The sequence below is a fragment of the Mastigoproctus giganteus genome, chromosome 5 (genome assembly GCF_048544385.1).
Source record: "Mastigoproctus giganteus isolate SK-2022 chromosome 5, ASM4854438v1, whole genome shotgun sequence".
In the NCBI taxonomy this organism is placed as follows: domain Eukaryota; kingdom Metazoa; phylum Arthropoda; class Arachnida; order Uropygi; family Thelyphonidae; genus Mastigoproctus; species Mastigoproctus giganteus.
In genome coordinates, this window is record NC_143579.1 from 110,673,940 (window position 1) to 110,699,386 (window position 25,447).

Genomic DNA, 25,447 nt, shown 5'->3' on the forward strand with positions numbered 1-25,447 from the left:
ATTTACGTGTTTGTCTGTCGAACATTTCTTTTTTGCTTCTATCAAATTCAGCGTGTGGAATTTCCCTAAATGCTTATTTAGGGAAATTCCGACGAATAAAATTCGACTTCCGTATCGTTCCCGCTAATGCAACCCTTATGTTAATCCAGGAGTGACTGTAATACCTTGAATGCATTTATCAATGTTTAACATCAGTTACCACTTCTCAGTTAATCTGCCTAATTTTTCTGTCTTGTTATAGTAGTTTGTCATTAACCCACTAACCTTTGTATCTGAACACTTAGACATAAAGTTTTATAAGCCTTCATCAGTATTGGTAATAAATCCTGAAAACAGGAAAGGGCTCAGTACTGAACTCTGATTGACTCCGCTATTTATTATTATTCCAAGAAGAGCATTGCTTATTTATAACCACCCTGGCTTCTGCCAGTCAATCATCCTTTTATCCATAACAGTAACTTGCCTGTAATGCCATACTGCTCCTGTTTGTATAGCAGTCTTTAATGTGGAATAGTGTGAAAAACTTTATTGTAATCAAGTATATGACATCAAATTATTTTTATATCCAGTTCTTTTGTTACTGTATCATAGTAGCTAATCAAACTGGTCAGACAGGATCACCTTTTAACAAATCCATGCTGTGATTTCAGTAGAACTTCATTCCTGTCAAGCTGATTCTGCCATACCGCTTTAACCTTTGATGCCATTATTTTACCTGGAACAGAAGTCAAGCTTACAGGTCTATAATTACTCACCTTGCCCTTTGATTCCCCTTTATGTGAATAGGAAAGATATTTATGTGTTTCATCCTTTACTTTTTAGCATTAGTAGAGGCATATGATGCAAGAAAGCAAGCTTATTCAGCATCAGCCAAAAAAAAAAAACCCTCTCCCATTTCGCCCCTCCGTTCGTTCGAAATACCTGTCCAGTTGAGCTTTAAATTTGTTTAGGCTATCAACTTCAACAACAAGTGATGGAAGTCGGTTCCACCAACCAACCACCCGCTGGCCAAAGGCAAATTTCCGCACATCTATCCGACATCCGTCCTTCCTCAATTTGAATTTATGCCCTCTGAGGTGATTATTCTGAGAAAGATGAAGAATCCCATTGGCATTGAGCATGCTCAAACCATTCAAAGCCTTATACACCTCTATCAGATCACCTCGCCGGTGCCTAGTCTCCAGACTCTGTAATTTGCAAAACGTAAGCCTTTCTTCATAAGAGCAACCCTTTGTTCCATTTACTAATCTTGTTGCCCTTCTCTGTACCCGTTCCAGCAGCTCTACATCCTTCTTGAAATGAGGCCTCCAGACCTGTATACAGTACTCAAGATGTGGCCTAACCATTGCCTTATACAAGGGAATAATCACCTCCTTATCCCTGCTAGAAAAATTCCTGTATATCATTGACAAGACACCATGAGCTACTCTTGCAGCTCGTCTGCACTGCTCAGAGAACTTCATATCTGCCTGCACAATTACCCCCAGGTCCTTTTCATTCTCCACCACTGTCAGTGTAGTACCGCAGAGTTGATACATTGCTCTGGGGTTACTGTTACCCATATGTAGTACTTTACATTTCTCAATGTTACACTTCATTTGCCACCTCTCAGCCCATCTGTTCAACCTTTCCAGATCCTGTTGCAGCAGCATAGTGTCAGTAGTGTCCTTGACAACCCTGCCAACCTTTGTATCATCTGCAAACTTAGACATTAAACTTGATATCCCATCATCAATATCATTCATAAACACCGAAAACAACAATGGACCCAACACTGAACCTTGAGGAACTCCACTAATAACATTAGTCCACGTTGAGCAGCGTCCATTGATTACCACTCTCTGTCTTCTGCCACTCAACCATCCCCTTATCCATAGCAGCAATTTGCCTCCAATGCCACACTGCTCCAATTTGTGCAGCAGTCTTCAATGTGCAACAGTATCAAAAGCCTTTCTAAGATCCAAATATATAATATCAAAGTTATTCCCTGCATCCAGTTCTTTTGTGACTACATCATAGTATCCAATCAAACTGGTCAGGCAAAACCTGCCCTTAACAAAACCATGCTGCGTCTGAGCTATAACTGAATTCTTGTCTAGATGATCCTGCAGTGCTTCTTTAACCAGTGCCTCCATTAATTTACCTGGAACAGAAGTTAAACTAACAGGTCTATAATTACTTGTGTCAGCCTTTGATCCTCCTTTGTGAATTGGGGTTACATTTGCACAACTCCAGTCTATGGGTACCTCCCCTGAGTCCAAAGAAGCTCTCATAATTATGGCTAGGGGTTTGCATACTTCCTTTGCTGCCTCCTTTAATATAACTGGATAGATCCCATCCACCCCAGGTGCCTTTTTTATGTTTATCCTCAACAATCTCTCCTCCACTTTCCTCTCAGTTATTACAAAATCATCCAGCTCACTGCCAATGTTTACTTTACCTACATCATTCTCCTTCCTGAATAACTCCTCATGCGTGAATGTAGATGCAAAATACTCGTTTAGATTGTTAGCCACCTAAGCAGGATCCTCAACTGTTGAACCATCAATATCCAGTGGACCAATCTGATTCATCCCTTTCCTTCTCGAGTTCAAGTATGTAAAGAACTCCTTTCTGTTTTTCTTTGCATCCTTTGCCAAGGATTTTTCGTAGTCTGCCTTTGCCTGCCTAATCTCCTTTGTGACTTGGTTACAGACCAACTTATATCTATCATAGGCTTCCATGTCACCCATTAATTTGTATGTATCCCATGCATTTTTCTTCTCTGCCACATGTCTCATATGGGCGCCTCCGTAGCCAGGTGGGAAGGAGCAGCAGTGCGTAGTACATGCTTCTTGATTAGACCGGGGTTCGAGCCCGTCACCACCAAATACGAAGCATGCGGAAAGGTCAGGGAATGACCACCGCACCGGAGCAATATGGCCTTAGTTGCTAATGCTCCTAAAAAAAAAACCCCCAACAACATGTCTCATTAGTCCATCTGACAACCATTTAGGCCTAAACCTTGAACAATATTTCTTAGTTGGTATGTAAAGCCTGGTAGCCACCAAGATTAGTTCCTTGAATGCTTCCCATTTTGAGTTTGCTGTTGGTAACATCATCAGTTGGTCCCACTGTATAGAATTTAAATACTGTCTCAGACCATCATAGTCGCCTTTACGAAAACAAAAACCCTTCCCTTTACCTCTGATGGTAGTTACCTCCTTGAGTAAATCCCACTTCAACACACTGTGATCACTGCCACCTAGTGGTTCATTTATCTGCAGGTTCTTAATGCATGAAGAATCACTACTGATAATCAGATCAAGAGTGTTGCCTCACGAACATGCTGATGTAGAAAACAAAGTATAGTGTCAGTATAAGCAAAAAATTCTTTTCTACTTTTCCTTGCCTTCCTAGCCAACGACTTGTCAGCTTACTTAAATCTCTCCTCCCTTGTTTGCACATTAGTTTATACTTACTGTTGGTTTCTATGTCCTCTGCTAATTTTTAAACATCCTATGCATTTTTCTTTTCTGCAACTAGTCTCATCAGTTCATCTGACACCCATTTAAGTCTGAACCTTGGCCAGTATCTCTTAGTTTGTGTGGAAAAGCTTAGAAGCTTCTATCATTACTTTCCTGGATGTTTTCCATTTAGAATTTACAGTTGTTATTGCTGAAAAGAATTTAAAAACTGTCTAAGGCTTGTAGTCTCTGTTATGAAAATAAAACTTCTTCCCTTTACTCTTGACAGTAGTTATATCCTCAGATGAATTCTACATAAATATATTATGATTTCTGTTACCTGGTGATTCCTTTACCTGGCGATTCTTAATGCACGAAGATTCATTGCTGATAGTCACATCAAGAGAGAATATTGCTTTCTTTTGTTGCTTCTCTATCATGCTGCTGTAGAAAACAGTCATTAATAAATGTAGAAAATTTCTGCTACTGAGTGACCAGCCCAGTAATGTTGGTCATTAACTGGAAGTTTAAAATCCCCAGTTACAACTATATAGACAAAGTGTGCTTTGTCTATATAGTTGTTCATTATACTCATTGCAGTTATTTGTCCCACACTCTATAACATTCTCCCACACTCCTTTTTGCTTTCCTATGGTGGCCAAGAAAAAGTCCTTATGCCACACCAACCTGATTAAACATTGCATTTGTCACACACATCAACTGGGTGCTCTACCTTAGATTCCATGTGCATCTTAATGAAAAGCATAGTCCCCTCCTTTGTTGCCTTTTCTGTACAGGCAGAGTCAAAAAGCACATTGAAAATATAACAAGAGCCACCCTAAGCGCAAGTAATGCATTAATGAAAAAGAGAATACCTAAAAGAAATTATGTGCTTTGGTGATGCCAGGAATTGCAGGACCTGAGGAAAAGGGTCCATCATGTTTGTATTTCCTGGACCCGGGCAGAAGTTGATGCCCTCAGGGAGTCTTATAAAGCCTTTAGAAATGAATATACCAAGTTAATAAAAAAAAAAAAAAAAAAAAGCTCTTTCATGGAGAAATTTGGTATCCACTACAGGAAATGCAGATTCCTGGGGGTGTTATATATATAGGATCATGACTAGTAAATGTCCCAGAGGGGAAATTATACATACTACCATTACCTCTGATGGTAATCAAACACAAACTTGGGAAGCATCTATAAGTAATATCCTAGATGCACTATTCCTAAATAATGACTAGCCTTTCTCAGAATCCCAGCAGCAGATTCTAACTGAAAATGCTTTGTATAGCACAGACCAGATAGAACTGCCTTTCACACAGGAGAAACTGCAAATGGCTTTGGAGAGGATGCAAGATAATGTCTGGGGTGTGTGTGTGTGTGCACTAAAAAGTTTGCCACACAATTTCCTGATCACATACTTGCACTGGTGAACAGATGTTTAAGCATGGGATAGTTTCCAAATACCTGGAAGCTAGCGAGTCTAAAATTCCCACTAAAGAGTCCTAAAAAACCTCCAACAGAAACCAAGGTCATATAGACCAGTTGACCTCCTCCCAGTCATGGGAAAACTATTAGAAAGACTCTTACTATAAGATTTGCTAACTATTACAGTGAAACATTTGACAGGCAATTTGGACTTAAAGGGGTGTCTTGCACTGAAGACACAATGACCTACTTAATAAATGTTGTACATTCTTGCTCAGCAGAAGTACGTGCTGGTCATATTTGTGGATTTTGCAGATCATTTAACACAATATGGTGGCCAAGAATCATAAGGTGCATGTGCCATGCTAATCTCTCTCAAAACCTATACAGATATGCCAATAACTATCTAAATAATAGTCATTATGGTAAGGACTTGGTACTGAGAAATCTCCCGGTATGTAACTAGACTATGTCCTCAGGGATCCTTCTTCTGGTCTGTAATGCTTGACGAATTTCTATCAATGGACATAAGACAAGTAGACAGTATTACCTATGCAGATGATGTCATCCTAGTCGTAAAAGTACATAACAGGGTTTGCCTGGAAACACAGGCAAACTCTGCCCTAGATAAGCTTCATGTTGAGCTTGGACCCACAAACTGTGTTTTGAGCGAAAAGACAATGCTTCTGCCCATACTCACCAGATGTGAGCCCCTGGGGTTGGTGCCTTCGTAGCCAGGTGGGCAGAAGCAGCAGTGCGTCGCATACGCTTCTTGATTAGACCGGGGTTCAAGCCCATGACCACCAAATATGGAGGATGCGGAAAGGTCAGGGAATGACCACCGCATATCCCCGGAGCAATATGGCCTTGGTTGCTAATACTCCTAAAACCAAATAACAGCAACAACCACCACCACCACCCATGGGGTTTTGCAACAGATTTGGGAGCAGTGTTCCATGGTAGGGTGGGGTGGGTTTGCAATTTGTTCAGAGTGAACAGTTGTTTGGAAGAAAAGTAATACCGAGAGCGAAAGAGAGAACTTAGTTTTTCAATGCAGAGGAAGCAATATTTGTAATGTGCTTATATGAAGAAAGATTAGAAGTAAGGGAAATCCCCAATAGAGATATATCATCTTGCCTAGAATTCAGAGTGTTGCTGAAGATAAGCATAGGAGAAGAAGAATCCTTTTTGCAAGATATAAGACAGGACTGTCTTTTAGAAGGAGTGAAATCAACTAAGTTATCTTTGCCCCACTGGAGAATTACCTAGAGATCAGCATTTAAGGAATCGGTAGTGGATATTTGAGAATTTTAAACTGTTTGTGCATGGCGCAGTTTCTCAAACTGGAAGGTGGAATGCAATGTGCTATCATCAGTAAAACTATGGATAGGATTTCCAGTCAATGGAAGATCATTAATATACAAGAAGAAAATAGTGGAAGAAAGAACTGAACCTTGGGTAACTCCAGCATTAGTGGAGAAGTTAGAAGTTAGAGAGCCATTTACCATCACCTGCAGTGAGTGGTCAGAGAGAAAACTGGATACCCAATTGCAAAAATCATTTGGCAAAACATAAAATGGAAGCTTATTTAGAAGACCTTTATGCCAAACACGATCAAAGGTCTTTGAAATATCAAGACCAACTGCTTGAGTTTCACCATACTTTTCCTATTTATTTGCCCATAGATTAGCATTAGAAGAGGCATTTGATGCAAGAAAGCAAGTTTATGCAGCATCAGCCAAAAAAAAAAAATAATAAAATAAAATAATAATAATAATAAATAAATAAATAAAAAATAACCACTTCCACTTCACCCCTCTGTTCGTTCGAAATACCTGTCCAGCTGAGCCTTAAACTTATTTAGGCTATCAACTTCCACGACAAGGCAATGAGGAAAGAGGAAGAATTATTCTGAGCAAGAGGAAGAATCCCATCAGCATTGAGCATGCTCAAACCATTCAAGGCTTTATACCTCTATCAGATCACCTCGCCGGTGCCTAGTCCCCAGACACTGTAATTTGAAAACTTAAGCCTTTCTTCGTAAGAGCACCCCTTTGTTCCATTCACTAATCTTGTTGCCCTTCTCTGTACTCGTTCCAGCATCTCTACATCCCTCTTGAAATGAGGCCTCCAGACCTGTATACAGTACTCTAGGTGTGGCCTGACCATTGCCTTATACAAGGGAATAATCACCTCCTTATCCCTGCGGCGCCTCCGTAGCCAGGTGGGAAGGAGCAGCAGTGCATAGCACACGCTTCTTGATTAGACCGGGGTTCGAGCCCGTCACCACCAAATACGGAGAATGCGGAAAGGTCAGGGAATGACCACCGCATATCCCGGAGCAATATGGCCTTAGTTGCTAATGCTCCTAAAAACCAAATAACAAATAACAAATAACCTTATCCCTGCTAGAAAAATTCCTATATATCATTGACAATACACCATGAGCTACTCTTGCAGTCCGTCTGCACTGCTCAGAAAACTTCATATCTGCCTGCACAACCACCCCAGGTCCCTTTCATTCTCTACCACTGTCAATGTTAAACTTCATTTCCCACCTCTCAGCCCATCTGCTCAACCTTTCCAGATCCTGTTGCAGTAGCATAGTGTCAGTAGTGTCCTTGACAACCCTGCCAACCTTCGTATCGTCTTTAAACTTGGACATTAAGCTTGATATACTATCATCAATATCATTTATATATACAGAAAACAATAGTGGACCCAATACTGAACCCTGAGGGACTCCACTAATAACATTAGTCCACGATGAGCAGTGTCCATTGATTACCACTCTCTGTCTTCTCCCCCTCAACCACCCCTTTATCCAAAGCAGCAATTTGCCTCCAATGCCACACTGCTCCAATTTGTGCAGCAGTCTTCCATGTGCAACAGTATCAAAAGCCTTTCTAAGATCCAAGTATATAATATCAAAGTTATTCCCTGCATCCAGTTCTTTTGTGACTGCATCATAGTATCCAATCAAATTGGTCAGGCAAGACTTCCCCTTAACAAAACCATGCTGTGTCTGAGTTATAACTGAAGTCTTGTCTAGATGATCCTTCAGTGCTTCTTTAACCAGTGCCTCCATTAATTTTCCAGGAACAGAAGTTAAACTAACAGGTCTATAATTACTTGTGTCGCTCTTTGATCCTCCTTTGTGAATTGGGGTCACATTTGCACATCTCCAGTCCATGGGTACTTCCCCTGAGTCCAAGGAAGCTCTCATAATTATGGTTAAGGGTTTGCTTACTTCCTTTGCTGCCTCCTTTAATATAACTGGATAGATCTCAGCCACCCCAGGTGCCTTTCTTGTATTTATCTTCAACAATTTCTCCTCCACTTTACTCTCAGTTATTACAAGATTCTGTAGCTTACTGCCAGAGTTGAATACACCTCTGGCATTTCCCTAGCTGAATAACTCCTCATGTGTGAATGTCGATGCAAAATATTCAATCAGTTTGTTAGCTACCTGAGCAGATTCAGCAACAGTTGACCCATTGATATCAAGTGGACCAATCTGATTCATCCCCTTCCTTCTACAGTTTACATAAGTAAAGAACTCTTTGCTGTTTTTCTTTGCATCTCTTGCCAAAGATTTCTCGTAATCTGCCTTCGCCTGCCTAACCTCCTTTGTAACTTATTTACAGATGAACTTGTATCTATCATAGGCTTCTGTGTCACGTGTTAATTTGTATGTATCCTATGCATTTTTCTTCTCTGCCATATGTCTCATTAGTTCGTCTGACATCCATTTAAGCCTGAACCTTGAATATTTCTTAGTTGGTATGTAAAGCCTAGTAGCTTCCAAGATAAGTTCTTTGAATGCTTCCCATTTTGAATTTGCTGTTGGTAACATCATCAGTTAGTCCCACTGTATAGAATTTAAATACTGTCTCAGTCCATCGTAGTCGCCTTTACGAAAGCAATAACCCTTCCCTTTACCCCTAATGGTTGTTACCTCTTTGAGTAAATCCCACTTCAGCTCACTGTGATCACTGCCACCTAGTGGTTCATTTACCTGCAGATTCTTAATGCATGAAGAATCACTACTGATAATCAAATCAAGAGTATTGCTCCCTCTAGTTGCCTCCCGAACATGCTGATGTAGAAAACAATCATCCAATAAATCCACAAGAGCCTTGCTAGTGTGTGAGTGACCAGCCCCCAAATTCCAGTCAATATCTGGGAAATTAAAATCCCCCATTATAAGACTCTCTGATTTACTGGCCCACTCTATTTCCCCGTACAGTTTCTTATTATACTCATCAGAGTCATTAGGCCTATAGCACACTCCTACTCTCAATTTTGATCTCCCAATGCTTATGTCACACCAAACTGACTCGACACTGCACTGTCCAGCAATGTCGACTGGCTTCACTTCCTTGGATTTTATGTATTTCTTAACTAATAGCATAATCCCTCCTCCCTTCCTATCCTGTCTATCCTTTCTGTAGACATTGTACTCCCCAAATTCCAGTTCTGCATTCCTTATATCTGTGTGACACCACGTCTCTGAAATCCCCACAATATTTGCCTTTGATGTTTTGAGCAATACCTCAAATTCATAAAATTTATTTACCAAACTCCTAGCATTGGTGTACATGCAGGTATACATGCACCTGTTCTTTTTCTTAGCTACCCTAATCCAATCTATGTGTTCATTTGTACCCCAATGATTCCCAGCAGTCTCTGAAATATCCTGCATCTTATTTTCCAGGCTGCTGCTCATTCTAATAGAAGCAGTGCAAGAATCACTTTCACCTCTGCCAGTGGCTACTGTTAATCTATTAGTCCTTGTATCCCCCCAATCTAGCAGTTTTCCGACCCACCTAACACTGCCTCGATAGCATCAGCAAACATTCTTGCACCCTTTCTATTTAACTGTATCCCATCCCTGTAGAAGCAGTCTCTCTTGTTAACAAGTACAGACCAGGCTGAAAAAAATTCTACCCGTTGAGCCTTGCACAATCTTTCTAGGGCCGAATTGATCGACATGGCTCTCATCGTATACTCCCTCCTATTGTGTCTGGGCAGAATTGCAGACACTTTCAAATTCAATGGCTTTTTTTCAACAGTGACCTGTACTTGTTAAGTAATTCCGCTGGGTAACATAAGCCAGAATATCACCAATGGATTGACACTGACAGAATCATTATTGATTCTGTCAGTGTCAATCATTATTGATTCTGTCAGTGTCAATCTTTACAATTATTGATCAGATGGAAGTGTTCTAGATAGTTTAAGAGTTGGCTGTTAATTTCTCCATTACTTTAGAAAGAGTAGAAGTAATTGCAATTTGACGTTAATTGGATTGGAGGGATTTGTCATTCTTTTCAGGAACAGGCTGAATGTGTGAAAATTTCCTAGCAGAAGGAATAAGAAAGAGAAAAAGGGCAACACAGAAAAGGAGCAAGTTCAGGAGCACAGGTTTTGAGAACAGGTGGAGAAATACAATCAGGAACTTGAGCTTTCTTAACATCAAGATTCGTGAAAATCCCTCTGACATCCTTTTGACGGAAGACCACAGGAGGCATTGAATGGAGTGTACTCGCAATGGGGAGGTGGTTTGCCTAAATCATCAATACATGAGCTGGAATTTCAGATCAGCCTTATTTTTGGCTGAAGTTGCAATAGAACTATCTGGTTTTGACATGGGTGGGAACAAAGATGTGGAAAAAGTTGCTGCGAATAGCTTTGGCAAGAGACCAGAAGCTGAATGTCTTATTATGAGCAGACTTTAATCTGCCCCAGATTGATTGGAATAAGTGGGAGAAAAACTCATAATGGGAAAACTTTTTAAAATAAACTAGATGATTTGAATCAGCATGTTAGAGAAAGTACTAGGGGTGAGAATATTCTTGACCTCATCATTGTCAACAATTCAAATAATATCACAGGGCTTAAAGTACAGGAACTATTGTCATGAAATGATCATGCATTTGTCAGCTGGAAGAAGAAGAAAGACACAGTAGTTAATCTGAGAACTGGGCAGATTGCTGAGGGATTGCAAATACATTTGAATTATGGAATACTTTTAAAGAAAAAAATCACAGAAGCCATGTAGCATACATACCTTTAGAAAATACTGCAGGAGGAGGATGATGCCGAAATGGATGACTGCACAGCTGGCTGGTCAAATAGAGCAGAGAAAGATAACATGGCAGAGAGAGAGAGAGAGAGAGAGAGAGAGAGAGAGAGAGAGAGAGAGAGAGAGAGAGAGAGAGAGAGAGAGAGAGAGAGTTGATGTGTAATAGGTGAGGGAGGCCAAGGCTGCATATGAGAAAGCATTGGCTAAGAGAGTAAAGAATGGGGGACAAAGAATTTTTGATGCAAATATATGGAAGAAAAAAGCGAATCAGATTGGACCCTTGTGCACTTGTTGTGAGAAAATCTTAGACAACCCAACTGATGTTGTGATGACTTGAACAGGTACTTTGAATCTCAGTATTCTCCCCAGAAAATTTTGCCAGCCAGGTGGCATTATGAAGTAGCTGGGTGGAAAAGTGTAATACTTTGAAATATATTATAAAATTTTCTGTTATTTATAAATGTGACTTAGGTGATCCAGAGCAAAAATTAACTACAGGGATGGGATACACTTAAATAGAAAGTGTGCAAGAATATTTGCTGATGCTATCGAGGCAGTGTTAGGTGGGTCGGAAAACTGATAGCTTGGGGGGATACAAGGACTAATAGTTTAACAGTAGCCGTAGGCAGAGGTGAAGGTGATTCTTGCACAACTTCTATTAGAATAAGTAGCGACCTGGAACAAGGGATGTTGGGGGTTTCAGGGACGGATGTCAGTCATTGTGAAACAGGTGGGTATATGGGATGTGTTAGAGTGTCTGGGAATAGGAATAGGTGCATGTATACCAATGCTAGAAGTATAGTAAATAAATTTGATGAATTTGAAGTGTTGGTCAAGACATCAAAGGCGGATATTGTTGGGATATCAGAGAGGGTGTCACACAGATATAAGGAATGCCGAACTGGAATTTGGGAGTACAATGTGTACAGAAAGGATAGACAGGATAGGAAGGGAGGAGGTGTTATGCTGTTAATAAAGAAAAACATAAAATCAAAAGAAGTGCATCCAGTTGATATAGATGAACAGTGCACTGTTGAGTCAGTTTGGTGTGACATAAGCACTGCGAAAGCAAAAATTAGAGTAGGAGTGTGTTATAGGCCTAATGACTCGAATGAGTACAATGAAGAATTGTACAGAGAAATAGAGTGGGCTAGTAAATCGGAATGTCTTATAATGGGGGATTTTAACTTCCCAGATATTGACTGGAACTTGTGGGTTGGGCACTCACACACTAGTCAGACTTTTGTGGATTTATTGGATGATTGTTTTCTGCAGCAGCATGTTCGAGAGGCAACCAGAGAAAGTAATACTCTTGATCTGGTTATCAGCAGTGATCATTCGTGTATTAGGAATTTGCAGATAAAAGAACCACTAGGTGTCAGTGATCACAGTGTACTGACGTGGGATTTACTTAAAGATTTAATTACCATCAGGAGCAAAGGAAAGGGTTTTTGCTTCCGTAAAGGCGAGTACAATGGTCTCCGACAGTTTTTAAATTCTGTACAGTGGGATCAACTGACGATGTTACCAACAGTATATTTTAAGTGGGAAGCATTCAAGGAATTAATCATGGAGGCTACTAAAAGTTTCATACCTATTAAGAAATATTGTTCAAGATTTAGGCCTAAATGATTGTTAAATGAACTAATGAGACTCGTAGCAGAGAAGAAAAATGCATGGGATGCATATAAATTATCAAGCGACTCAGAAGCGTATGGCAGATATAAGTTAATCTGTAATCAGGTCACAAAAGAGGTTCGGAGGGCAAAGGCAGATTATGAGAAATCCTTGGCAAAAGATGCTAAGAAAAACAGCAAAGATTTCTTTACTTATATAAACTCTAAAAGGAAGGGGATGAATCTGATTGGTCCACTTGACATCGATGGTTCAACCGTTGATGATCCTGCTCAGATAGCAAACAAACTGAATGAGTATTTTGCATCTACATTCACACATGAGGAGTTATTAAGGTTTGAAAATGGCAGAAGGTTATCAAATTGTAGCAGGGTGCTTAATGATCTTGTAATAACTAAGAGCAAAGTGGAAGAGAAATTGTTGAAGTTAAACGTAAGAAAAGCACCTGGAGTGGATGGGATCTATCCAGTTATATTAAAGGAGGCGGCAAAGCAACTAAGCAAACCCTTAGCCATAATTATGAGAGCATCCTTGGACTCAGGGGAGGTTCCCACTGACTGAAGATGTGCAAATGTATCCCCAATTCACAAAGGGGGATCGAAGGGTGACACGAGTAATTACAGACCAGTTAGTTTAACTTCTGTTCCGGGTAAAATAATGGAGTCGCTGGTTACAGATGCATTGCAGGATCATCTAGACAAGACTGCAGCAATAATTCAGACACAGCATGGGAAAGTCTTGTCTGACAAATTTGATAGGATATTATGATGTGGTTACAAAGGAACTGGATGCAACAAATAATTTTGATATCATATATTTGGATTTCAGGAAAGCTTTTGACACTGTTGCGCATGGAAGACTATTGTACAAATTGGAGCAGAATGGTATTAAGGGTAAGTTGCTACAATGGATAAAAGGATGGTGAAGTGGGAGAAGACAGAGGGTGGTAATCAATGGGTGCTGCTCTTCTTGGACTAATGTTATTAGTGGAGTCCCACAGGGTTCGGTGTTAGGTCCACTGTTGTTTTGTATATTTATCAATGATATTGATGAAGGTATATCAGACTTAATGTCGAAGTTTGCAGATGATACAAAGGTTGGCAGGGTTGTTAATGACAGTAATAGCACACTGCCATTACTGTTAATGACAGTAATGGCAGTGTGCTACTGCAACAGGATCTTGATAATTTGGGCAGATGGGCTAAGAAGTGGCAACTGAAGTTTAACCTAGACAAATGCAAAGTACTGCATATGGGTAGAAGTAACCCCAGAGAAACGTACCAACTGTGTGGTACTACATTTAAGGTGGTAGAAAATGAAAAAGACCTGGGAGTAATTGTGCAGTTAGATATGAAGTTCTCTGAGCAGTGTAGACAGGCTGCCAGGGCAGGTCATGGGGTTTTGTCAATAATATATAGGAATTTTGCTAGCAGGGAAAAGGAGGTGATTATCCCTCTGTATAAGGCAATGGTCAGGCCACGCCTTGAGTACTGCGTACAGGTCTGGAGGCCTCATTTTAGGAAGGATGTAGATTTACTTGAGCGTGTACAGAGAAGGGCAACACGATTGGTGAGGGGAATCAAGGGATCCTCTTACCAAGAGAGGCTTAAGTTCTGCAAATTGCAGTGGCTGGAGACTAGGCACCTGCGCGGTGATCTGATTGAGGTATACAAGGCCTTGAATGGGTTGAGCACACTGAATTCTGATGGGATCCTTCCACTTGTTCAGATTACGAACCTAAGGGGGCATAAATTCAAATTAAGAAAAGACAGATGTAGAATAGATGTGCGGATATTTGCCTTTAGCCAGCGGGTGGTTAATTGCTGGAACAAACTTCCATCTGTCGTTGTGGAAGTTGATAAGTTGAATAAATTTAAGGAGGAACTGGACAGGCATTTGGAGGGAATGGTGTGATTTTTTTTTTGTTTGGCTGATGCTGCATAAGCTCATACGTTTGCTTTCTTGCATCACATGCCACTACTACTACTACTACTAATTACATAATTTAACATTATATGCTCCTGTCACATTGATCTCGATCACATAGTATGTTCAAATTAATATTGATCAAGATCAGTGAGCAGTACCATGCGGTACTGCTCACTGATCAGTACCGCAGTTTAAGCAATTCTCACAGTACCGCATGGTACTTCGAGAATTGCTTAAATTTTACCCAGGTGGTCAGTTAAATTCACTGGGTGGTGCACCCATTTGATAGGTCCTGGGAAGAACGCTGAATCTCTTTACTGACGAAAGACTTTTCATGCTGAGAAGAGGCTCTGCAAGTGAGATGGAGCCATATGAAGTTATTGATGTTGTAATTATAGGTGATTGTTTATTAGAAAAACTTTTGAGCATAAAGGGAAGTAAGGCTTCCGGAGTTGATGGCATATAACCGCTAGTTTTGAGGGAGGTGACAAGGGCATCTTTGGACTCGGTGGAAATTCCTTTGGATTGGAGAAGTGCCAATATATCATCAATACATAAAAGTGGTTCTAGGAGTGAAGTTGATAACTACACACAATTTAGTTATGGTGGTAAGAAAAATCTTAGAGGCAGTGATTAAGAGTGCAATCCAGGGACATTTAGAGAGATATGGCATTCTGAAGGACACACAACAAGGCTTTGTTTAGAGTAAATGCTTAGTAACTTAGTAGGCTGTTTTGACAGAGTTACTTATCTGGATTTAGGGAATAATTTTAGTATAGTATAAGCTTTAACAGTTTGGGATTACTAGTAAGATTCTAAGATGGATTGCTACATGGCTGCAGGGCAGAAGACAGGGTTGTGATTAATGGATATTGTTCAGATTGGTGTAACTTCAGGAGTGGGGCCCTCAAGGATCACTTCTTGGACCACTGTTATTTCTCATTTCATAAATGACATCGATGAAGGGATAGAAGGCGTGAAGTCAAAATTTGCAGATGACATAAAGATTGGCAGTGTTGTTAATGATCAGTGCCAAGCAGCACTCCTTCGGTATGACTTGAGCACACTTCAAAGATGGTCAGAGGGCAGCTATGTTTTAGTGCAGCTAAATGCAATGCTTACACTTGAGGAATAGCAGCTTACAAATAAATTATAAACTTGGTGCGGTTTAATTAAAACCAGAGGGGGAGGAAAGGGAACTGGGAGTTACAATACAAGCAGATATGAAGTTTTCTGAACAGTGTAAACAGGCAGCCAGGAAACCCATGGTGTTCTATTGATGATTCATCAAATACTATCCTGTAGAGATAGGGGGATCGTAATCCCACTGTATAAGGCAACTGTAAGATCACATTGGGAATACTGTGTTCAAGTATATGGAGACATCATCTGAAAAAATACATCGAACTTTTTGATAGTTTCCAAAGACGGGCAACTCGAATGGTGAGATTGGCAGAAGGATGACCATATGATGAAAGACTGATTATGTTGGCTTCAGAGCTTGGCAACTAGGCACCTCTGAGGTGATCTGATTGAGGTTTACAAGGCTATGAGAGGGATTAGTAAAATAAATGAAGGTGGAATGCTCACTGTTCTAAAGAATTCCAGAACTAGGGGTCATTAATTCAAATTACAGGGCTTGAGGTTTACATTAGATTGTAGGAAATTTTCTTTTAGCCAGTGAGTTGTTGGAACAAATTGCCATCACAGGTAGTTGAGGTTGACAGTTTGAATAAATTCAAAGGTCAACTGTGTGACCTTTGAACACCTGTGTGAGGAAGGAAGCATATAATTTGTGTTTTCTTATCTATTTAGTAGTTTTTTTTTTTTTGCCAGTGCAGCAAAAGCCTGTGGCTTCCTTGCACTATATGTATGGCAATTACTATTACAATGCTTAGCTACCATTTGAACAAGAAGCAAATTTACTACTCTTAGCTTGTTCAAAATCTAGTTTGGACTGATTAATAACTGCTCTACAATTGTTGTCAGCTTTGGTGTAGGCAGAAAATGAACCTGGTGATTTGGAAACAAGCCAATTACTATATGAAACATTCTTCTCTTGAACAGCCTTACTTAGCACATTTATTGGAAATCCAAAGTTTAAATAAAGGACGAGATTTTAAGGTGGAGTGTGGAATAAAAGAACAATTTCACTGACACTATCTGAGCAAATGTTGATATCAGACGTTTTGAAACAGTAATCCAACCAAGGAAAAGAAAAAGAAAGAAATCTTGTATCAACCCATTTTGCATTCTTGTAATGTCAAACGACACAAGGTTGAGAATGGCCACCAGAGAAAGGCTCCATTGGAAAAGAGACCATCACCAATTTGTGATCTGAGGCACTTAGGGGGACCACTCACCTTGACCATGTACTTAGAAGGGTCGTTTGTGAGAAAAAAGGTCAAACATGTTGGCTGTACGGTTAGGATTGTCCAGTATTCTGGTAGGTAAATGAACAATCTGTGTTAAGTCATTAGTGATTGCAAAAGCTAGCTGGGTCCATGTAACTAAAAAACAGAAGCCAGCTGGAGTTGTAAACGTTAAAATCACCAAGAAAAATTACCTCGCTGTTAGGAAAGTTGGACCGGAGAAAATCAAGTTTCAAAGAGAGGAAGTCAGAGTTCCAAGTGATTAGTGGAATTGGGAGAACAATAGAGGCAACAGATGTATGTGGTAGAGAGATTTTAAGCCAGAGGAGATTGAAAAGAAGAGATTCCAAATTACTAAGTCTCTAACAGGGAATGTCAGAATGGAGATATGCATAAGTACCACCGTTGAAGCGAAAGGAATCATACAGCGAATAAATCGGACCACTGAGATGAGCTGTGTTGAATCAACTGATAATTGGGATTCTCTCAGAAAAAAGTACATGGGGTTTGGCAGACTGTAAGTGGAAAAGGACATCAAGTTGATTAGAACTGAGACCAGGTATATTTGTGAAATTAAAGAGGAAGTGTTTGAGAGCTTTAGATCTTTTCCAGATAAGTTTGTTCTATTAGTTTGACAATTGTGGTGTATTCAGTAGTAAGAAAAGGTGGGGGGGGGGGACATTGTATGAAGTAATGAAATTTTTGGATATGTTGTACATGATAAGAATATACCTGGCTCCTTGGCATAACGAGGCCTCAACACACTACTTGGATTCCCTCCAGTCACCTCCAGGCAGAGTAGAGGCAGCAAGATTATACAGTAGCTGATCCGGAAGCCTCTGGGAGAGTTACCAATAGTTTCGGTCCAGTGGGCTATCTATTGGCCGGCCTGTGAACACCGTTTTAGAGCTGTACCGTCGAAATGTAAGGAAGATTGGACCTTGCCCTAAAAGACATCAATCATACTGCATGGTGGATGAGATCGGAGAAGGTTTCCTGTAACTTTGCTCTGGAGACTAAACATGGGTTCCACCACTTCAAGCCTCCAATAAGTAAAGTGGTGGTATTGCACCAGTTGATGAGGAAGCCTTGTGCTGCACCAGCCAAAAAAATAAAAGAAAAAAAAAAGTAATGTAATAATAATAAAAAAATTAAATTAAATAAATAATAAAAGAAAAGGAAATAGAGAACCTATGCATTTCCCTCCTCCCATAGATAATTATCCAGCTGTCCTTTGAATTTCCCCAAACTGTTGGCCTGTATCACCCATGTAGGTACTTATTCCAGTAATTTATAACTCGCTGGCTAAAATAAAACTTCCGAAATCCAGGGGCCATAAATTCAAATTAAATGTAACTTGAATTTATGGCTCCTAACTCTAGAAACATTTATAACCATGAAAATTTCACCTTCATTCATTTTACTTTTGCCTCTAAGAGCCTTAAACACCTCAATCAAGTCATCTCTAAGGTCCCTAGTTTCCAAGCTGTGCAACCCACATATTCAAAGTCTTTCCTCATATTGGTGCCCTTTTGTCAATCTCACCAGGCAAGTTACCTGTCTTTGGACCCTTTCAAGAAGCACAATGTCTTTTTTTTTTTTTTAGGTGTGGTCTCTGTACTTGAACACAGTATTCCAAGTGTGGTCTAACAATAGCATTATATAATGGAATTATGATATCCTTATCTCTACTAGCAAATGTTTAATAAATCATCAATATGACACCATGGGCCTTCCTTTCAGCCTGTCTACATGCTTGGAGAACTGGATGTAGAGCTGTTGGTTCTAGTACAGAGAAGGGCAACAAGATTAGTGAATGGAACGAAGGGTTGCTCTTACAAAGAAAGGCTTAAGTTTTGCAGATTACAGTGTCTGGAGACACTGTAATCTGCAAAATCAGATCATGTGCGTGGTGATCTGATTGAGTGTATAAAGCCTTGAATGGTTTGAGCATGCGCAATGCTGATGGGATTCTTCCTCTTGGCTCCTAGCTCTAGACTATAAATTCAAATTGAAAAAATACAGTTGTAGGATAGATATGTGGAAGTTTGCCTTTAGCCAGCTCGTTTTTTTTTTTTTTTTGTTTTTTTTTATGTAAACCCCAAACACAAGAGATATTAGAACCTATAGTACTTAGTACTGTGCTTGGGTTGGAGGTTGAGAAGACGAAAGAAGATATTTGTTGACATTGGACTTGAACTTCTGTAGACTGTAATTTTCAGAAAATACGTATGAAGGAAGGTTGTTCCAGAAAATGGCAGTTTAATGAATAAACGAGGAAGATGAAAAGTTCGTTCTGTGAGTTTAGAGTTGGACAGTAAATGGAAGTTGGCTGTTCAGACTGTTTTGAAAGAGAGAGCAGGAATTATAGAAGCCAATTCAGAAGAACAGTGCCCACGGAAGTATCTGTAGAAGAGGCATGCAGCAGAAACACTACTTCTATGAGACAGCAAGTGGAGAGACTTTGTCAAAGATGAATCATTAATTAACCTAACTGCCCTCTTCTGAATGGAATCAAGAAGTCTGAGAGAGGTTTTGGGGGCACCACCCCAGATGTGGGAACAATATTCCATGGCAGGGCGGATTCTTGATTAGACTGGGTTCGAGCCCATCACCACCAAATACGGAGGATGCAGAAAGGTCAGGTAATGACCACTGCATATTCCCGGAGCAATATGGCTTTAGTTGCTAATGCTCTTAAAAACCAAATAACAAACAAACAGTGGTGTTGTTAATATATACACAGGTGAAAGAACAGAACTTTTTTCTTTAAGGCAATAAATATTGGAATCCATAGTATTCTAGTATCAGAAAAAATGCATTGATATTAGAGAACAGAGTCATCTACCAATACATAGGGAGCTCTCAGAAAGAAACTAGTTACTCAGTTGCTGCAAAAAATCAGGTGATAGAAATATGCATACATGGGCTTTATGGCAGATCCAATTGAAAAATCATAGAAATGTCTAGAACAATTGCAATTGGACTAGAGAAGTGACAAAGGACATGGTATCACCTGTAGATAATATTGGTGGAATACATTTTCATGATAGTTAGTCAATTACAAACAAAGAAATGTGAATTGTGATTAAATTTTTATTGTCTTGTAAACTGTTAAACCACTTAATGATCCAAGGAACAGCTTTTGTTTCAAGATCTGCTGAATGCCCTTCTTGGGTTATTAAAACAAAATAAATTTTCTGTTTATGCTCTGGGATGACCATGCTGTCAGAGGAGTTCACAAGCTAGAGAGAATATAAGAAACAGCACCATATTTATCAGTCATGGGCTTGAAGCATGTGTACATATGCACCCTCGTGTCTTACCGCTCAGCTATGGTAGTCCTTATTAGATGATAATTAATGAGTTGGAAGATTTCAAGGTAATGTAAAGGCTAGCAATTAATGAATTTCTCCATTGCTTTACAAAGAGTTCAGGTAAGGACAGTTGGCAGAAATTTAAATCCCCTTCAATGGAGGAAATAGTAAAATAACTATCAATGAGGAATAAATAATATTCCGCACTTTCACACATATTCCTCTTTTTTGCTTGCCCAGAATTAATCAAACATTATATCATTATCAAATTTTATAGGCAGGCCTCTGATTATATCATGTGTGAACAATCCCTTATTTCCTTATTTCCAGCTGTTTCACTGGCTTCATATAAGAAATCAAATGTCCTTGAAATTTTTCATAAATCTTTTTTTTTTTTTTGAATAATTGTTAATAAGCTGAAATAGTGGTCTTATTAGCCGTTATATGGGATTGTAGGTCTGGGATGTTGCCCCAAAAATGTCACTATTATTCCCTGTGCATCCCCTTCCACTATTACCAAAGATAATACAAAAAAAACAAAAAAAAAAAAACTAGTAATCAACTAGTTTGGTTTTTTTTGGATAGTTGCATCTGACTTGAAATTTGCCTACAAAAGAAAAAATGTTAATACATCCACTTTGCTAGTAATTACTCATCTCCATAATTTTTGGATTATTTATTTAGGAAGCTGGTTTGGCTTTATTATTTTCTCTTCAGGTTTGTAAGGATTATTTACATATTTTTTTCATTGTTAATTGTCTATATAAATGTTTATTACAGACCAGGAAGGCTGGTGATAGGTGCAATGTTTTGCATTATTTACACCTATCAAAATGAGGAAATATATCTATCACCCTTGCCACATTTGGTAGTACGGAGGACACAAGGGAGGAGTGGGCTATGCAATGATCTGTAGGTGTTACCGTCAGACAGCGCTGTTGTCGGTTACTAAGGAACGGAAAACCGTAGTAGAATACAGTTGGTTATACAATATATATCTAGTCGTAAAGAAATTGGAGTTACGTGTTAGCGTTCAAATTATTAATGATGACCTAGTATGAGGTTGGTTAACACGTCTAGTCAGGCAAGTAACTTACAGTTCAGTTGGATTTCCTTAAAAATTCCCTTACACACTAACTGTGAAGCAGTGCCGTGTGGATAAAATGATGTGAGAGAAGCATGTTTGTGGTGATCTCATGCCCTGCATTGAATCGATTTATTTATGTTCATCCGAGGCTTTTGGAATATTATGTGTGTATTTTCCAATATCTTTGAGGTTATTCACAGTATCTTGCAGTTTGACGTAATTGATTTGAATAGATAAAAGCATGTGGCCATACAAGCACGTGGGTGGTTTGTGTTGCGCTTGCAGTGAGACTTCTCGTGTGTATATTACTTTAAGCCCCCCTCCTCTTTTTTTTTTTTTTTTTTTTTTTTTGAATTATTTCATTCGTTATTGGGTTAACAGTTAAATTCAGGCCACTCTGAGGCGCCAGTGGAATTCGTTCACTATTCTGAATTTCGTGAACTGATTTTAAAACTAGAAATTTCCCTAGTCATTTTTAATTAAAATGGCTTGTACCTGAAACCTCCATTTTGAATTGGCTTACGTTTGTGTTGGAGTTACCAGTTAATATTCCCTCCTCCTTACCGTTTACTTCCGACGTAGACATTACTCTAGAGCCAAGAATAATCTAAAATATCTAGTATTGACTTGAAATATTAAGTCTTGTTGTTTATTACAGTAAGACCCCCCGTATCCGCGGGGGATACGTTCCAAGACCTACCGTGGATGGCTGAAACCGCGGATATAAGCGAACACCTGACCCCACATATAACGTGATTTTCTTGTACATACATACGTATAATAAAGTTTAATTCATAAATTAAACGCACAGTAAGACATTACCAACATTAAATACGGTAATAATAAAGTACAGCAGACTCTCGATTTTAGGGATTGGATTAACCGGGACACTTCAAGACTCCAAATTAAAAAAAAAAAAAAATCAACCAGAAATCATCAAATTCTAGTAATAACCAGAATAGGTATAAACAGATATTTTGCAAGTCGTAATTAAGCGACTTGCAAAATAAATGAGAGAATTAAGCGGTTCTTGTCACTTAATTCTCTCCATGTACCGTGTCGGACGTTGGCGATCATGGTCTTCAACATCTCTCGATCTTTTGCTGTTCTCAGTAGGTCTAGACTTCGTACATTCATACAGTTGGTCAGATGAATGTACGAAGTCTATACCTGCTGAGAACAGCAAAATATCGAGAGATGCGGAAGACCATGATCGCCAACGTCCATAATTAACGGACACGGTACATAAAGAGACTGAGAATTAAGCGCCAAGAACCGGCGTTATAAGTCGTCATTGGGAGATTAGTTTACCTATTATCTTGCAAACCCCTGCTGTCTTCATACCTACCTCTGAAAAAAAAAAAAAAAAAGACCAAATGTTTAGTTTGATTTAGTGTGTCGAGTCGATTGTTGTGTCCCGTCGTACCGCAAAAGGACAAATTTTGTTTCGTTTTTTATGTCAGGGATGTCGGAATTTTTTTTTTTTTGTTTAGAAATCGCGAAAACGAACGGCCAACGCAAGAGTTATCATTATAATTAGCCATATGGTGCAAGGAAGCCTGAGGCTTTTGCTGCACCAGCCGAAAAAAAAAAAAAAAAAAAAAAATTTCTAAGTTACCCCTGAGAGAGAGAGAGAAATAGAAGGGAATAATCAAGAAAGAGAGGAATGATGATATCCAGCTCAGGACCCTGGGTGTGTCAAGCCCATACTCACCATATATGATTTCCTGTGCTTTCAAATTAAACAAAAACTTGAAATTATTCAAAAGTTTGAAAACGGTGCATCTGTTAAATCTCTAAAGAACCATTATAATGTTGGTGACCAAACCATATGCAACATTGTAAAAAATAAAGGAAAGCATCATATTGCACATGCGAGTTGTAAGTTGAGTTCTTTCGTTTTTTTTCCATAGTTAACCCCGGGTAACTGAATCAGCAGATACGGGGTACAACTGTACATTTTTTTTATTGGAAGAGGTGATTATCTTTTGTCGATAGGAATTTGTTATAATTATGCAATTAGAAAATAAAACATTGATTAAAACACTGCTTTTCAAACCTCTTTTGGTTGCAGAACCATTTTGCAAATTTGAATTGTAAGAATTAATTAAATCAAAATCTGTGATTTAAAAAAAAAAAAAAAATTAACAGAACAAGCCAAACCTTTGGGACCTCCCGAAACAATTTTTAGAACCAAAACCTTTTCCCTTTTCAAAAAAAAAAAAAAAACCCACAAGAAAAGGAAACAAAAAAAATAATAAAAATACAGTCGGTAATCACAATTTGAAATATATATATATATATATATACACACACACAGTAAGTCCTCGACTTACGCGATTAATTCGTTCCAGCGATTTCTGCGCAAGTTGAGAAACCACGTAAGTCGAATAGTGCCTAAATATGATGTATATTCGTTTGAAAGGAAAATTCAAGAAAATCAACTAATATTTGGGAAAACTTTTTGGAAATAAAACTATTCAGTATCCTATCGAGTACATACTTGTATATAAATATAAAAACATAGTTGAAAATACCCATTCTAATTGTTTATTATTATGTTCTCAGACTCCGGAGATTTTGATGTGTCTTGAAGTACATATCCAATGATGTCTGCACTGTAGCTCTTTTTTTTTTTTTTTTTTTTTTTGTTGTAAATCAGTTGGTAACATGCAATTGCTTCAATCACTTTTTCAAATCGTTCGGTGTCTGGATCCTGAGCTTTTAAGCCAGCTGGTCCCTCGTTGATCATTTTAAAGCATTTTGCCATTTCCTTAGTATCAAATCATTTTCATGGTTCAACTTCTTGTACATCCTCCGAAACCTCGTCTTCATTTTTATGATCATCAAGCTCCATTAAATATTCATTGCTTAATTCCTTTCTTTGACTTCGCAATAATTCAGTGAAGTAATTTACCTCTAATTACATCTTCATTTTCTTCACTTTGCAAAGCATCTTGAACAAACTGGGAATGGGGGGGATTTTCTTCCAGATGGCATTCATGGTTGATACTGTAATTTCACTCCAGGCAACATATGTTTTTAACAGCTTTGTAAATGTCGAATCCTTTCCAGAACTGCTTCAGTGATCTAGCATTCTGTCCTTCAGTGGCCCTTACTGCCTGTCCAAATGTTGTTCATAGATAATACTTTTTGAATGTCTGTATTAGACCCTGATCCATGGGTTGAATGAGGGAAGTTGTATTTGCAGGCAAAAATACACCTGTTATGTTTTCGTGATAGTCACACATAGTTATTTGGTGACCAGGTGCATTACCAGCTAGCAGTAATATCTTAAATGGTAGGTTGTTTTTTTTTGGCAATATTTTTTAACTTCTTGCACAAAATGATGGAGAAACCAGCTCTGAAAAATTTCTTGTCACCCATGCTTTTGATTGGACTTTCACACAACAAGTAGCAATGCCTTAGAAATTTTTTTGAAGGCCCTTAGATTTTTGCTATGGTAAACTAACATTGGTTTTATTTTGCAACCTCCAACAGCATTTACACCAAAAATAAGGGTTACTCTGCCCTTTGATACCTAAATCCTGACATAGTTTTTTCTTCTTGCAATGTGTAAGAACGATCTGGAATTTTTTCCCAATGTGAACCAGGCTTGTCTACATTGAAGACCTGTTGTAGTAGGTAATCCTCGTTTTTGATAATTTCTGCCAAAGTCTTGGGGAACTTCGTAGTGTAGCTACTACTATGTCTGCACAAGCAGCCTCACCTGTAACTTTGATGTTAGCCGAGTGGTCAGGAGCGGCAGTGCAGTAGCACACACTCTTTGAGTAGACCAGGGTTCAAGCCCCTGACTGCTAAATACAGTCGATCTGCCAACCCGCACTGGACCAGCGTGGCAGATTATGGTCCATTTCCCTCGGCATGAATTGTTGAGGAGGTTTCCATCCTGCAGTGGGTTGATAATGGCTGCAGTTTTAGTGTAGCACGGCCCTTAAATCTTTGAAACCATCCTTGGCTTGCAATGAATGTTTCACTAGCAACATTCTCACCATGTTTGCACTTTAGTTCTTCAAAAAGACTCGAGGCTTTTTCTTGTGTGAGCATATGACTAATCGGCATTTGTTGTTCTTTAATGTCTTCTATCCAAATCATCAACAATTTTTCCATTTCTTTTATTAATA

General features: G+C 39.0%; 1 protein-coding gene across 2 annotated transcripts in view; it reads left to right on the forward strand.

The window, feature by feature from the left end:
• The window catches only part of LOC150085638 (transforming acidic coiled-coil-containing protein 3-like), a 292,710-nt gene that overhangs the window by 48,999 nt on the left and 218,264 nt on the right, over positions 1-25,447 (forward strand). Inside the window, exon 1 of one of the 2 annotated variants that reach the window (XM_090374149.1) lies at positions 21,152-21,299. The exons of the other annotated variant lie outside the window; for it this stretch is intronic. Coding sequence (XP_090230275.1) covers positions 21,273-21,299 — 27 coding nt within the window. The 5' untranslated portion in view covers positions 21,152-21,272. Of the gene's footprint in view, positions 1-21,151; positions 21,300-25,447 lie in introns of those variants that run through there. 2 annotated transcript variants of the gene reach the window in all.